The 13010-nt window shown below is 50.3% G+C and overlaps 1 protein-coding gene across 1 annotated transcript in view; it reads right to left on the reverse strand.

Annotated features, from left to right (window-relative positions):
- Positions 1 to 262: 262 nt before the first annotated feature.
- The window catches only part of LOC126260544 (uncharacterized), a 74397-nt gene continuing 61649 nt past the window's right edge, over positions 263 to 13010 (reverse strand). Inside the window, exons 4-9 of the mRNA XM_049957879.1 lie at positions 11172 to 11464; positions 9696 to 9883; positions 7311 to 7675; positions 5273 to 5326; positions 4857 to 5227; positions 263 to 1716 (exon numbers count right to left, since the gene is read on the reverse strand). Of these exons, the coding sequence (XP_049813836.1) occupies positions 1416 to 1716; positions 4857 to 5227; positions 5273 to 5326; positions 7311 to 7675; positions 9696 to 9883; positions 11172 to 11464 (1572 nt within the window). The 3' untranslated portion in view covers positions 263 to 1415. The remainder of the gene's footprint in view (positions 1717 to 4856; positions 5228 to 5272; positions 5327 to 7310; positions 7676 to 9695; positions 9884 to 11171; positions 11465 to 13010) is intronic.

A 13010-nucleotide genomic window follows, 5' to 3' on the forward strand; every position in this document is an offset into this window, starting at 1 on the left:
CGTCGCATCACCTCTTGCCTCATGACTCGTATAGCGGTGTGCCAAGTGCGTAGCCAGATGACTCGAGTAAAAGATGCAACAGGCCAGTCTTTCCTTCGGCTACAGGAGACACTGATATACCAAAGATACTCTATATCAACAGGAAGCGAAATAGCGTGTGCCGCTGTTATACTTTGGAGCGACGGAACAGCCAGATGGAAAGATTATACCTGATTATAACCAGTTTAGTGATGTTTCAGAAAAAGTGAACACGTAATTTTTACACATAAAAATGTTTTATTGCTGCAAGAATGGCATGTTATATTTATATATATATATATGAATTCATTTATATACAAACGGAAATGCAAGACATTATGCAATGCATTGTTCGCTGTTTGCTGCACATCAGTCAGAACCACACCTACGCATCAGAGGACAGGACTCTCGGTAATTTACTTTGATACACACATGACACTGCGGAAATAACCTCGTTATTCGTGAAAGACATTGATAACTCTGAATAAGAAAACTCTTACAGCCTCCGACATACAACACACATTCCCCAATAGAAAATGGCTAGGTTGCGACGGAGAACAAATTTTCGAAGTAAACACTTTCTGTGCTATACTGAGAAAATAATTTACACCGATATTTATTTTAAACATTTTAAACAAAACGAAGGAAATGTTGACGAGAATAACTTCACATAGAGCAACTTCTGTACCACTTCGGACGATTTCGTTCTCCGTCAGTTGTAGCCGCACGATTATCTTCTTTCGCTTTTAGAATCACAATAGAAAGAAACGATCGTACGTACTCCTCGACAAAAGCAGTACAGCTCTGAAAACACAGGCGCTGCATTAGGCGGTACACGAGCGATAACAGATGTCCGCGAACACGGGTAGTGGTGACACTTAAAAACATATCACAGTCAGCTAAAGGACGGCGGCGCTTCGTACGCCGCCTCACAGTCTTAATGCAAAGGACGTGCGGCGCAACAGGCTGCCACAAAAAGAAGTCTTCGTACACATAGGAACACTACGCGACACTCCCAGGGTCACTTCACTCGGCGACGACGAACGATCACAGTAAACGGTACACGCAGTCCCGGTGCCCTGCTGTGGAAGACGAGTGTCGGAGAGAGGTACCAGAAAGACAGCAGGAACAAGTGGTCGCTCCACTCTCGGGCACTTCCGCAATCGCAGCGCCGTTCCGGGCGTCGACGATGCGCCGAGTAGGACGGTGACGTCACCGCCGAGGGCGCGGTTCTGGCTCCGCCGGTGTGTGAAATTGCCCGCGGTGAAGGATGTGGTCGCGCTCTACTGGAGCGACGATTGCGGACGCTATTGTAGTGGCCGGGCAGTCGCGGTGGTCGAGGACGACCGGACGACGAATCGTCTCGGCGGGGCGGAGTGGTACAGCGCCGGACGGTGTCAGCGGGTGGAGGGCGTGGAAGGCAGCGGTCGGTCGGCCATGTTGGCGGGCAGCTCGCAGTAGACGTGGTGGGCGGCGTGGCGGTGGCTGTCGCGCGGCTCGGCGTACTCGCAGAGCACGGCGGCGGCGGGCGCGCCCGCGGCGGGCGGCAGCTCGGCGTACAGGTGCTGGTCCGGGGAGCGGTCGCGCGGCTCCAGGTACTCGCCGCACACGCGCACCGCCGCGCCCACCGGCGGCGACGGCGCCCGCGTGCCCGTGCTGCGCGTCGCGCCGCGCGCCGACCGCCGGATCACCTCGCCCCTGCAACACCGCGCCGGCACAACCTCACTCCACGCTTCCAAACAGCAGGCAACACCAACAACAGCCCTCCCCCCCATAATTAACTACGTCACAAGGGTTGGGTTGTTTGGGGAAGGAGACCAGACAGCGAGGTAATCGGTCTCATCGGATTAGGGAAGGATGGGTAAGAAAGTCGGCCGTGCCCTTTCAGAGGAACCATCCCGGCATTTGCCTGAAGCTATTTAGGGATATCACAGAAAAACTAAATCAGGATGGCCGGACGCGGGATTGAACCGTCGTCCTCCCGAATGCGACGTCACAAGGGACCTAATGACACAATATACAGGCAAACTGAAAAAAAAACTAATAAAATTGCCAACTACGCAAACGGAAGAAACCTGAACGAAAAAACTGCAAACTGCGCAAACGGATGATACTGAAAAAGCATACAGTCGGCGGACGTAAAAAACTGACAACACTGCAGACTAGGCAAACGGATTAAATTTAAAAAAAAACAGAAGCTAGGCAAAAGAGGAAAAAAAACTGACAAAACGCAGACGAGGCGAAAGAAAGAAACTGAAAAAAGAAACACAAGCTAGGCGAATGCAAGAAAATGAAAAGCGCGATGTAGACAACCCTAAAAAGCGGAAACTAGACAAGGGGAAAAAACTGAAAAAATAGCAACAAACGGAAAAAACGCAAACGAGGGGAAACAAAAAAAAACTGAAAAGAAAAAAATTGGAAAACTATGGAGACAGAATAAAGTGAAAGAACCGGCAAACTGAAAAAAAGGCAAAGTGGGCAAACGCGAAAAACTTCAGACTAAAGAAATCGAAAAAAAAAAAAAAAACAGAAACTAGACAAACGGAAAAAACCTAGGGAATTGGAAGAAACGCAAACGGGGAAAAATAAAACTAGGCGATGGCTCACTGTAAAGTGAAGGAGCGGAAACCGTTTTAAAGAACGCAATTGAGGCAGCAAAGGACTTGGAAGAGCAGTTGAACGGAATGGACAGTGTCTTGAAACAGAGATATAAAATGAACATCATCTAAAGCAAAACCAGGATAATGGAATGTAGTCGAATTAAATCAGGTGATGCTGTGGAAATTACACTCCTGGAAATGGAAAAAAGAACACATTGACACCGGTGTGTCAGACCCACCATACTTGCTCCGGACACTGCGAGAGGGCTGTACAAGCAATGATCACACGCACGGCACAGCGGACACACCAGGAACCGCGGTGTTGGCCGTCGAATGGCGCTAGCTGCGCAGCATTTGTGCACCGCCGCCGTCAGTGTCAGCCAGTTTGCCGTGGCATACGGAGCTCCATCGCAGTCTTTAACACTGGTAGCATGCCGCGACAGCGTGGACGTGAACCGTATGTGCAGTTGACGGACTTTGAGCGAGGGCGTATAGTGGGCATGCGGGAGGCCGGATGGACGTACCGCCGAATTGCTCAACACGTGGGGCGTGAGGTCTCCACAGTACATCGATGTTGTCGCCAGTGGTCGGCGGAAGGTGCACGTGCCCGTCGACCTGGGACCGGACCGCAGCGACGCACGGATGCACGCCAAGACCGTAGGATCCTACGCAGTGCCGTAGGGGACCGCACCGCCACTTCCCAGCAAATTAGGGACACTGTTGCTCCTGGGGTATCGGCGAGGACCATTCGCAACCGTCTCCATGAAGCTGGGCTACGGTCCCGCACACCGTTAGGCCGTCTTCCGCTCACGCCCCAACATCGTGCAGCCCGCCTCCAGTGGTGTCGCGACAGGCGTGAATGGAGGGACGAATGGAGACGTGTCGTCTTCAGCGATGAGAGTCGCTTCTGCCTTGGTGCCAATGATGGTCGTATGCGTGTTTGGCGCCGTGCAGGTGAGCGCCACAATCAGGACTGCATACGACCGAGGCACACAGTGCCAACACCCGGCATCATGGTGTGGGGAGCGATCTCCTACACTGGCCGTACACCACTGGTGATCGTCGAGGGGACACTGAATAGTGCACGGTACGTCCAAACCGTCATCGAACCCATCGTTCTACCATTCCTAGACCGGCAAGGGAACTTGCTGTTCCAACAGGACAATGCACGTCCGCATGTATCCCGTGCCACCCAACGTGCTCTAGAAGGTGTAAGTCAACTACCCTGGCCAGCAAGATCTCCGGATCTGTCCCCCATTGAGCATGTTTGGGACTGGATGAAGCGTCGTCTCACGCGGTCTGCACGTCCAGCACGAACGCTGGTCCAACTGAGGCGCCAGGTGGAAATGGCATGGCAAGCCGTTCCACAGGACTACATCCAGCATCTCTACGATCGTCTCCATGGGAGAATAGCAGCCTGCATTGCTGCGAAAGGTGGATATACACTGTACTAGTGCCGACATTGTGCATGCTCTGTTGCCTGTGTCTATGTGCCTGTGGTTCTGTCAGTGTGATCATGTGATGTATCTGACCCCAGGAATGTGTCAATAAAGTTTCCCCTTCCTGGGACAATGAATTCACGGTGTTCTTATTTCAATTTCCAGGAGTGTAGATTAAGAAATGAGACACCGAAAGCAGTTGATGAGTTTTGCTATTTGGGCAGAAAAATAACTGATGACGGCCGACGTAGAGAGGAAATAAAATGCAATGGCAAGGAAAGCGCTTCTGAAGAAGAGACATTTGTTTACATCAAATACCGTCAAAGTGTTACGGGATAAGTTGATTGGGCACATTCTGAAACATCAAGGGATCAGATGGTTCAGATGGCTCTAAGCACTATGGGTCTTAACATCTGTGGTCATCAGACCCCTAGACTTAGAACTACTTAAACCTAACTAACCTAAGGACACCACACGCATCTATGCCCGAGGCAAGATTCGAACCTGCGACCGTAACAGCAGCGCGGTTCAGGACTGAAGTGCCTAGAACCGCTGCATCAACCAGCTTATTACTGATGGGAAGTGAGTGTCTTTCGGGAGGGGGGCGGGGGCTAAAAATCGTAGAGGGAGACAGAGATGAATACAGTAAGCACATTCAGAAGGACTTGGAGATGAAGAGACTTGAGAAGAAAGAAGCACGGAGAGCTGCGTGGGGGCGTAACAGGAAGTACGGGTACTAGTACGAGAGGAAAACGGACGGATGGCGTAATACCGTAATGGGAGTAGAGTGTAGACTCACGTCTCGCGCTCCTCGGCTCCGCTCTCCTCAACCTTGATGAGGTCGTAGAGGTGCTCGATCATGTCGCGCGCCTCGCTGTAGTTGTCGGGGTCGTCGAGCTTGTCGCGCAGCGTCTGCAGCAGCTCCTGCGTCAGCTCCTCGGGCAGCGTCTGCGTCCACTTGTCCTCGGCCGGCAGCAGCGCGTCGTCGTCCGCCCCCGCCCCCGGCGGCGGCCCCGGGCCCGTGCCGGCGCCCGCCTGCGGCTGCAGCTCGGCGTACTCGTGGCCCGGCGAGCCGTCGCCCGCCTGCCGCGCGCCCGCCCCCGCCGCCCCCGCGCCGGAGTCGAGGCGGCGCGACAGTAGCGCGGCCAGGCAGGCGGGCAGCCGCCGCCGCTTGCGTCGCAGCCACGCGCCGCCGCACACCGCCGCCGCCCCCGCCGCCGCCGCCCCCAGCACCAGCGCCAGCACCAGCGTGCTGCGCCGACCCGACTCCTGCGGGCACCCCACAACCACTTACTCACTCACTGCCCGCGAAAGGTCAGCTGGCATAACGAGCACAACTCCACAACGAAAACGTGCTGCTTACATGAACAGATTTATTAAGAGCCTTGTCTACAGTGTCGTCGTGTATGGCTAGGAAATGTGGACTATTGGTCCATGCGACAAGAGTCGTCTCGAGCCTCCAGAAGATCTCTTATTGTATTACTAGACGGCTAATCCGTTTCATGCTCTGAGATGTGAGTTGCAGTGAACCAATCTACGGCTTCAAGCGGCAACGAAACATTGACCTTCATTATTTCGTATAATTACTGGCCGAATTTAAAAATTTAAAATCCTGTCATAATCTACTCGGTAACAGGTGTAACACTATGTCAAAGGTCTATCACAGTAACCCAAGTATTAAAGTTACGAATTGTGTATATATCTTGAGGTAGCGTAAGTCGCCAAAATTACCCAAACTATATCCATTCAGTATTTAAGCGCGACAGCAATTAGCAACTTCCAAGAAACTTTGTACATAGTTACATGCTTAACGTCAAATATTCAACACATTAACTCATTTAAAAAGCAATCAGAAGGTTGAAGCTCTTCTATATATGAGAGTTGGATACTTTAAGCAATCAGGGAGTTGCTGATCCAACAGTAAACCAAAAACCTGTAGAAAACGAAAATTCTGTTTGCCACATGTTTTCTTCTTATAATTGCACGAAAAATTAACTCTCTGCCTGCACTTGGATAAATTCTTCCAATATGCAAGGGTGACAAATCTCGCAACGCACCGAAATGAGGAAAATTTCCGGAGGGGCGGGGGAGAACGATACCTAGACTCCAATTCATTTCCAGAATTGTAAATTCATAGAAGACACAGGATGAAGTAAAGTGAAAGGATTAGATCGTGTACCAATTGTGAATTTCCAATCTTTTCCTTTCCTTCCTTCCGTAATTATCCACATTACCACGCCGCACAAAGATTCATCACAGTCATACACATAGTACGTGTAAGCACTTGATAATATTCCACAGAAATGTGCTCACACTGCATTGTACCCCACAGAGCGGTAAAATGTTTGGATATGTTGAGTGTTCACATAAACTGGTTTCGAATACGCAAATAATGAAATTCTGTAAGCTCAAAACATTGAAGCATCTGACACCACGAGTCTGCAATGACCTTTGAAGTCATCGAAAAACCGGACCTAATACGTCCATCGAAATACAATGTCCATAAAAATAAGCGCCACAACAAGAATTATAGCTGCCATAACGTGACATTCGTTGGTATCGCGAAAACATAACTCAGTTATCTTTGAACCTAACCTAATGGCTCTGAGCACTATGGAACTTAACATCTATGGTCATCAGTCCCCTAGAACTTAGAACTACTTAAACCTAACTAACCTAAGGACATCACACAACACCCAGTCATCACGAGGCAGAGAAAATCCCTGACCCCGCCGGGAATCGAACCCGGGAACCCGGGCGTGGGAAGCGAGAACGCTACCGCACGACCACGAGCTGCGGACGAACCTAACCTAATCCCTAGGCGACGCTACAGATCAGTATCTCGCAACAACTAAGATTTGTTATTAACACTGGTTGCGTATTCTAAAAAATAACGTGAAGGCGAAATGAATATCGCCACTGTTTTGCTTTATTTCTCTTTGCGTGCGTATGACGTCACACGCCACAACATTACGTCATCACGGACTAAACGTGGTGTCAGGTTTCACCAGTTCCCACCGACATAGTTCCAGGGACTCATAACCAATGAAGTGGTAAGGTCAGGTGACAGGTGGTCAGAAGTGGATCTCTTTAGTAAGATAACGAAAGAAAGAAACCTATAGGTGTCGGTTATTCTTACGAATGTCCCGCACAGAATGTTGGGCGGAGGGAAATTAGGGGATACCGGCTAATTTTGACTGAGACCGTGCCACGGCTCCGGAAATGAAAGGGCGGGCAGAGGTGCGCTACTGACCTCGCCGTCGGCGTTGGCTAGCACGGCGGGCGCGTCCTGGCAGACGAGCACGTCGCCGCCCCCGCAGACGGCGGCCGTGAAGTTGGCGAGCGAGAGCGCGGGCTGCGGCGCCGCCCCCGGCAGCGCACTGGGGCGCAGGCAGCGCGCCAGCAGCGGCGCCGCCGGCCGGCACAGCAGCGCGTCCGCCGCCCACGCCGCCGCCTCCTCGCCCAGCAGGTCGCAGCGGCACGGCGTGCCCTCCAGCACGTTGCCCGCCGCCGTCTTGGAGCCCACGCCGGCCGCCGCCGCCCCCAGCCACCGCAGGCCGCCCGCCGACACCGCGCCCAGCCGGTTCTCCGAGAAACGCAGCTCCGACACTGGCGCACCTGCCGTACACACATAAAGCCACATGCACGGCACGCCCACAGTTTCCTATCGTGGCATCCCCCCCCCCCCCCCCCCCCACCTAAATCTACGAGTAAAGTCTGCGTGCCACTGCATAGTCTGTTCAGATGGTTGAAATGGCTCTGAACACTATGGGACTTAACATCTGAGGTCATCAGTCCCCTAGAAAATAGAACTACTTAAACCTAACTAACCTAGAGACATCACACATACCCATGCCCGAGGCAGGATTCGAGCCTGCGGCCGTAGCGGTCGCGCGGTGCCAGGCTGAAGCGCCTAGAACTGCTCGGCCACACCGGCCGGGTGCATAGTCTGTGCTGGATGCTACTTGCCATCAGCATTAGCGACTTTCTGTCCTATTCCGTGAGCACACGAACTAAGGTAAAATAACGGTTTATATTCTCTCTCTTATTATACTTAGGTCTATTTACAGCAAAATCCTCCGTACTGAGCATGGTAGAGGATACAGTGGCCGTATTCACACCGTCGCCCCATTGACTCCGTCGCCCCATTCGCTCCGTTGCCCCATTCACTCATTTGCTCCATTCACTCTTTCGATCCGTTCACTCTGTCACCCCATTCACACTGTCACCCTGTGCAGAGTGTCGCCCTGTTCACTGCATCGTCCCAGTCGCCCTATTCCCACCGTCGCCCCATGCACACTGTCGCCCCGTTCACTGTTTCACTCTGCTCACTCCGTCGCCCTGTTCCCACCATCGCCCCATCCCCATTGTCGCCCTGCTGACTGCATCACACCGTTCACTACATCGCACAGTTCACTCCGCTGCCCCGTTCACTGTTTCACTCTGCTCACTCTATTGCCTTGTTCCCACTTCTCCCCATCCACACTGTCGCCCTATTCACTGTGTCACCCCGTCGACTGCATCGCCCTCTTCACTCTGTAGCCCTGTTCGCTCTATCGCCACGTTTACTCTGTCGCCCTGTTCACTATTTCACTCTGTTCACTTTGTTGCATCGTCCACACTGTCGTCCCGTTAACTGTGTTGCCCTGTTCACTCCATCACTCCGTTCACTCTGTCGTCCCGTTCACTCTGAGTATGGAGTGTATGTTTCTAAACCTCGATATGTGCCCCATCCTAAAGTTATTCTCATCATTTCTACATGACATATATGCTGGTGGCATCAGATCTGTTACAGTTTCCTTCGAATTTTCCAAACTTACTCAAACAAAATTCATCGATCACACCTGGTGCACTTTCGTAAGGCCCCTACTAAGCTGTTACGATACCTAACATTGTGTCTCTGAGTTCCTATGCTGTTTACAGTCATACTTACATCATAAAGACTCTAGAAAGCTGAGCGGTACTGCAGAATTGATCACACTAGCATCTTTCGAGCGGTTTCCTTTACAGATGCATTGGAAGCTCCCAGAAACCTCTAGCCCAGGACGTTCCTTTTCACCTTCTCATATACTGAGTTTGATGATCATCCAGTTTTATACGTTTAAACATTGCGACACATTATGGAAACTCATCGCAGATCTTGTAATCGGCTACAGCCGAGTTCTCTCCCTTTGTTATGATTCTTGTCCTGCATTTATTTATATCAGAAGAGAGGTTCCACTCGATACACCAAGCGAAATACCATCTATGTAGTTTAGGACTTCCACATGACCAGCCAGTGGCAATACTTTCCTGCAGACATCATAATTCACTACCTGGGAATGGTGATGTTGTTACGTGATAAATTTTTTATTAATCGTCAGAACACTTGCTGTAGGGGGTGGTACAATGGGCGTTACCGGTAGTTTATTTTCTGGAAATGGTAAACATTGTGTAACTACTGTCGGTTGCTGTGCAGTACTGGTAAAGCTTGAAAGCAATGGATATGCTGCAAATGAATACCTTTAACGGCGTCTTCTCCAGTAAAAAATAATAAATAAATCCGGCTCGCTGTAACGCTGCTACACACAATTTTCGCTGAAAGTGAAAGAAAAAATGGCGTTTACGGGAGGGATAATGCGTAATTTTGGCTGCTTACCGGCGACGGTCTGGTAGGGAGCCCAGATGGAGTCTTCTTCGAGCTGCTCGAAGGTGTTGTTGACGACCCTGAGGCGGTTCCACTTGCGCAGCACGAAGCCCTGCTGTCGCACCAGAGCTACGTGGTTGTGCTGCAGCGTCACCACAGCCACCGTGTTGTTCACCGCGCCGCTCTCCACTTCATCTATCCTGCGAGCAAACAGCACAGCACTCACTGAGTCACAACATATACCTAGTGTTTGGTCGGCTTAATTTAACTCTACAGGCATTTTCATAGTTGATCCCGAACATGAGAATGGGTAAATACGGATTAGTCTGACCGACCGAGATTCTCAAAAACATAGCAAAAAGGAGATAACAGTCTTTTAAGGTTTGGCATATCACTATGAGAAGGCGCGTCAAAACGACCAATGGAACAAACTTTTCACAGATGAAAGACCCCCTTCACGCCTCCTCCCCCCCCCCCCCCTCCAAAAAAGAAATTCAGTGAGATATGATAACTTTTTTTTCTTTTTTGTGGTACTTGGAGGCAGAGCATTCTGTGGCGTCAAGCTGTGGTCCTCTACCTGTGTAACAAATCCTTGATACGTCAAAATTATAAAGGAGCAGAGCGGTTGAATAAAAAGTACAATGAATAAATAAGAGATTACGAAAGTGGTATCAGTAAATTCAATTTTCTGACAAGGAAAATGGATCTTGTCGTACTAGCTACTCTTTTGTGGTTAATTTAATGGTTTAGTTGCAGTAATAGGATCATCCCCGTAAATCTTTTGAATCTGTGCACTCGACAATATGATGTTCAACAGTCATGGTTCAAATGGCTCTGAGCACTATGGGACTTAACATCTATGGTCATCAGTCCCCTAGAACTTAGAACTACTTAAACCTAACTAACCTAAAGACATCACACAACACCCAGTCATCACGAGGCAGAGAAAATCCCTGACCCCGCCGGGAATGGAACCCGGGAATTCAACAGTCATAACTGATCTACAGTGACTCCCGTGCTGGTATTCTCAGAAATTCAAGAGCGAGTTTGACACGCCTCGTGCGAGAGAAGGATAGGACAACAGTCTCTTTGGGAAGTGCGATGACATCAATTCCAGTATTTAGTCTTAATTTTTAATCATCCTGAGTTTGTCGGGTTTTATTTTGTTCGCTTCCTTCTACATACATGTAGAATACAGCGGCGTAGACACATACTTAAATCTGCGTAGTGTCAACCATTGCATCTCGACGGCTGGTCATATCCTAGAATACCAACCTGAGCCAGTATGCTCCTGTTCAGTAAAGAGTGATAATAGCCCTGGGATGTAATGTACGAGGGAAAGATTTGGAAAGCAAGCTGTTATTGTCTCGAGACTGCTGAAGGAGCCACTGCGTACAAGAACTTGCCACACGGAGCTATTTTGATAGGGACGAACGCTCGAAGTTGAGCTACAGGTTCCCGAGGGTCAGTGTGAGTGTCCAGTTGTACCTGGAGCGCTCGATGGTGAGGTTGGTGACGCCGGCGAGCAGGGCGCCGCGGCGCAGCCGGTGGATGCGGGAGCCGCTGAACAGCAGCTGGTCGATGAGCGTGCGGTCCGAGAAGGCGGAGGCGGCCACGTCGTGCAGCGACGAGTTCACCACCGAGAGCTTGCCCAGCGACAGCGCGCTGAACGCCTCCTCGCGCACCGACACCACCTCGCAGTCCTGCAGCCGCACCTCCACAGCCGGCGACGGGAACGTGTGCTTCGCCAGCTCCGGCATCAGCACGTGCGTCAGGTTCACCTGCAGGAGGGCGAGCACAGGGTACAGCGTCGAGACACCGATATCTGCCGAGTGGTAGAGTGCGCGTAAAATAACGTGGCCCTTAGCTGCGCCGTCGGCACGGCAGGGAAGGGGAGGGGACCACTGTAGTGGTATGGGCACAGATGTGCACTGCCACCGTGCGATAGGCGTGGTGCAGCTCGAAAGACTACGCATATCTAGCATGGCTTGTAAGGTGCAGCTAGCGAGTCTGCAAATGACTATATTAACGAGTTATGTCAGTGCTACCATCCAAAGAAGTTAGTCGAAGCAATACAGGTCTGACCAGACCACACACTGGCAGAAGGAAATCTCATAAAAGAAGTGGATAAAAAATATATCGTAGCAGAAGTATCACGATAATGATGATGTACAATATTGAACACGTGCCACGTGGAACTATGTCAGACCCCCTCATAGCCTTTTTGGCAATATTATCTAAAAATAAATTTTCTTCCTCGTCTTTCCGAAATAGTGCTTATAGCACTCTTTGTTGAGTGATTAAAATAGCTAGCCGTTCCTGCAGCCTTCTCAAACACAATTTTAATCAGATTTTTGCTTACTTGTTTGCCTTTTTCGAAAAAATTTAATGTTACTGTGTACGATCTCCATATAATTATAATGCGTGATTATCAAGAACTTTCTGTGCGACTATGGTGCGCGAAATCTTCGAACAAAGGTATCGACTCATCCACTGCTCTCGACAAGGATGCGTTTCTCAGCCAGTGCCACGTCCCTTTATGCTTAATAAGAAAATAACATTTTAACACTTCATTTCTGAGTCTGTAGAAGAGAAGGTTGAGATGAATAGCTATCGCATTCTAACTTAAATTGGGCAGTAGATTTGTACATGGTTTTGTCTAACCCGACAAATCTCGAAACATGATCTTATTTGAATCCTACAGATTTAATACGCTCCTGGTCCTTCTGGGCTAAGGAGGCTCATTTTTGTCTGCGGAAGATGCAAGTAACCGGTTACAGACGGAGCACTGACTGGTGACACTGTATTTTTCATTCCACAGGTCGGAATATTTTAGAGCTGCTTCACTGTGCTTGGCGTAATGTCCGTATGAACTTTGAAGTGAGGTTTTCGACTCTTATTAAGACTGTTTTACGAATGCAACACTGCCGTGAATTAATCTCGGTCTCCCGATAAACGATTATTTTCTAAAGATCAGTCTAACACGTCGTATAATTCGGCTCGCGCGCCGCGTCAGTTCTGGCCGCGGGGGCCATGAGAAATGACGCAACGAAACGTCACGGAGGACGACGGAACCGATGTTTCACTTTAATTCGGGAAGCTTAAGATGCGTCTCCGTAAATACAGCCAGTACTGCGTTATGTATAATATGTCCCTAGAAGCAAAATTCTGCACTAATAAGAAGTGACCAGTGGCCGCCCTCCGCAACACTTGACAGCAGACCTGACATTTCTGCCTGCTTCGCCCCTTCCTTCGCCCTGCTCCCACCCGCCCCACTGGCACTTGAGGCGTGAGCCGCGCGCACTGTGCTCCGCAGCCAGAACATTC

This window comes from Schistocerca nitens, chromosome 5, assembly GCF_023898315.1.
Source record: "Schistocerca nitens isolate TAMUIC-IGC-003100 chromosome 5, iqSchNite1.1, whole genome shotgun sequence".
In the NCBI taxonomy this organism is placed as follows: domain Eukaryota; kingdom Metazoa; phylum Arthropoda; class Insecta; order Orthoptera; family Acrididae; genus Schistocerca; species Schistocerca nitens.